The 2,975-nt window shown below is 42.8% G+C and overlaps 1 protein-coding gene across 1 annotated transcript; it reads right to left on the bottom strand.

Annotated features, from left to right (window-relative positions):
• Positions 1-1,145: 1,145 nt before the first annotated feature.
• Positions 1,146-2,171, bottom strand: LOC125198189 (gallate 1-beta-glucosyltransferase-like). The gene has a single exon (XM_048096602.1). The coding sequence runs from the start codon at positions 2,145-2,147 to the stop codon at positions 1,146-1,148; it is 1,002 nt and encodes a 333-aa protein (XP_047952559.1). The 5' UTR covers positions 2,148-2,171.
• Between the last annotated feature and the right edge of the window lie 804 nt (positions 2,172-2,975).

Consider the following 2,975-nt stretch of genomic DNA (forward strand, 5'->3'; position numbering starts at 1 on the left):
ACTTTTATCATCACTTTGAGAACACTTTTTGGGAGAATAACTCCATTAGCTCTAAGTTCCACTCCCTAAATCCGGCAGCCTGCCATGAAGATTCCGGCCACCAGCCGGCAGGGAGTCATCATGCCTGAATTATTCCAGCTGCCGTAGGCCAGTTCCAGTCTCAGAAGAAGCCATCGGCCATTTACATGCTTTCTTTAAATGCTTTCTTAGTTTAAGAACTTGTTTTACTTACATTTGTCTCGGATTTCAGTAGTTAATCTGTTTAAAGCATCTTTTGGTTTGAAAGTTTGAATGAAGTTAAGTTTTTATGGTTTTATTTGAGTTTCAGCTTTGTTATTGCTTTAAATCTCTCTAGTTAGCTAGATCTGATAGTTTTATGTTGTTTAAGTGCTTGAATCTGCCTAGCTTAGTTAGATATAGTATTTCCAAAAGTGTTTACAAGTTTTAATATGGTTAAGTTTCTCAAAAATGCATGGAATTCGTTTCTGCTTGTTTCTGTCACCCTGTCCTGTTGACCAGTATGCGTAAATTTCAGTTTTTCTTGCTTTCGTTCTTAATTTCAAGTTAAATATTGCATTTACGAATTTTTGAGCTCGAGCATTCATCAATGGAGTTTGTTAGATCTGGTTAGTTTAGCTTGGTGAAGAAGAAAATGTCACAATCAAAGATATGTTGCTTTTGTTACTTTTTGCTTTTGTACTTGCACTTTTTTCAGCTTTTCTGCAAACCCAGCAGCCAGTCTGCCAGCATGTCCTTTGATTCCCTTTACCTTTTGTCTAGTCATTTTTAGTAAGTTTCGTCTAGTAGCTTCTCATATGCATAACTAGGTGTCCAACTTTCACATTCACGTACACATCCAACAGCATTAAGCATTTAGTTACTTACTGGTCAGTATAGGTAGAGTCTCATTTTAATTTTACGCCTAGGTTGAACTCAACCCCAAAAGCGTGGTAGCTAACCAACCCTTCCAAAATGTCTTTGCAATTTCACTTCGCCTACATCCATCTCTGTGGGATCGACCCTTACTCCACTATACTAGCCAGTAGAAGTGGGTTGAGGTATTTTTGTTGACAAGAGGTTTTAGGCACAGACCCAACGACACGGCTAGGTCTAGGCACCCTCCTGGCCAGTTGACACGCACACACTCAGAGTCGCCGCCCTAATATAAAACCTCGCAGACTATGCGGCTCCCGCAAAACCCACAGAAATGAAACCCCCGATTTTAAAATCCCGTGCGCGATCTCGTCAACTTGCTCCTGCTTCAAATGCACAACGCTCCCAAACGAAACATACGCCACGGAGCAGGCGGGCTTCGAGTCCAGCCACTCCGTACACCTCTCCGCCGCGTAATAATCCGCTCGAATCCCCGATGCGCCGCCGGGTTCCTTGAAAAGCGGGCCCACTGTCATAATCGGCTGACAAATCCTCGACATATAATCGATAGTTTCAAGTTCCAGCTCTTGGAATGTATCCATCAGCACGCAAAAAGTCTTCGACAAGCTGCCAAACTGCCGTAAAATCGCCTTTCCCAAAAAACGGTAGGGCGAAGATGGATGCAAGAAGCTTGGAAATTCATCATGCTCCAGAACGGGTAAACTCGGAATCTCAACTCGGATATCCAACGCTTCTTCGCTGGGAAAGGCTACAAGATTATGGTAGTAATGGTAGTAAGCGGCGAAGCAAGCGCAAGACTGAACCCAAAGCATAGCGCAGGGGATTCCTAGGCCGTCCGCAACGTCGCAAACCCACGGAATGAACGGGTTGTTGATGACGCAAGAAACGGGGCGGCCGAGCTCCTCTTGTTTAACGATCATCTGCGGGAGTTTTTCCCGGCCCACGAGCTCGAGACGGGCCAGGAAGGCTTCGAGGTCGTCGGGATCGTTGGTACTGTCGTCAAAGAACCTGAAGCGGATGGTGCCGCGGCCGCAACGAGTGGGGACGTCGTCGGTGATGGTGTTTGTTTTACGGATGATTGCGCCGGCGGATTCCGGGGCGCAGAAGGAGATGGACAGGCAGGAATGGGCGAGGCGGCGGGCGAGGGCGAGGCGGAGGAGGGGGTTGATGTGGCCCTGGCCTGGGAAGGAAACCATGAAGACATGGATGGGTTTGGGAGTTTGATTGACGGAAGAGAGAGAGGTGGTCGCCATTTTCTGTATGTTTTTTGGGGTTTCTTATGTTACGACTAGATAAGGGCAGTAATCTGAGTTTATTTGTGTGTTTAGTAGCTATGTCATCAATCTGTGTTGCCCGTGTTTTATACGCACAAAATTCACTGAAAAACCTGTATTTCAACTATATTTGTAACTAATCATTTGCCTATGTTACATATCTGGTATACCTAGTTAATTTTATCAAAATACATTTTAACCCATCAATTCTTCCTATATAAATAAAACATAAACACGCCTCCATATTTCTCATATATCTTGATTGATTCCCCACTTTCTGTCCAACTTGACTCTCCTTCAACGATGCAATGACGATATGAGCATGATTCAGAGAGAGACGAGGGAGAAGGGAGAGGGAAGGCCGTGATGATAGTGGCGCCATGGAGAATCATCGGTGCGTCAAGAGGAGATTGAGGAAGATTGCAGTGTGTTAACAGGGCAAATTTGAGAGAGAGAGAGATTGCAGGAAGAAAATAATATTAAACCATATGCTTCTCATTCTCGATTTCTTTACCCACATTTTATTTTTTAATTAATTTCAGGTGGGCCAAGTCAACTTTACAAAGCTATTGTTTATAAACACGACCTTTTTATGAGTATTTATTTTATAATCATGAATCATGATACAAGAAATAATTTGTCCAATCCAACACACAAACACAAGTTGTAGTTTTTATTTTTGATGCATCAACACACAAACAAACGCGTTAAATTAATTAATTAATTGATCTAACCACACCTTAATTCATTATCTGTTCATCTAGATTTATTACTAGATACAACAAATTATTTGTATTTTTTTCAATA

Source organism: Salvia hispanica, unplaced genomic scaffold (assembly GCF_023119035.1).
Source record: "Salvia hispanica cultivar TCC Black 2014 unplaced genomic scaffold, UniMelb_Shisp_WGS_1.0 HiC_scaffold_1279, whole genome shotgun sequence".
NCBI classification, from domain to species: Eukaryota; Viridiplantae; Streptophyta; class Magnoliopsida; order Lamiales; family Lamiaceae; genus Salvia; species Salvia hispanica.

What these genes read in the sequence shown, in the direction of transcription:
- LOC125198189 (XM_048096602.1), bottom strand. Translation starts at nt 2,147, where the DNA reads ATGGCGACCACCTCTCTCTCTTCCGTCAATCAAACTCCCAAACCCATC.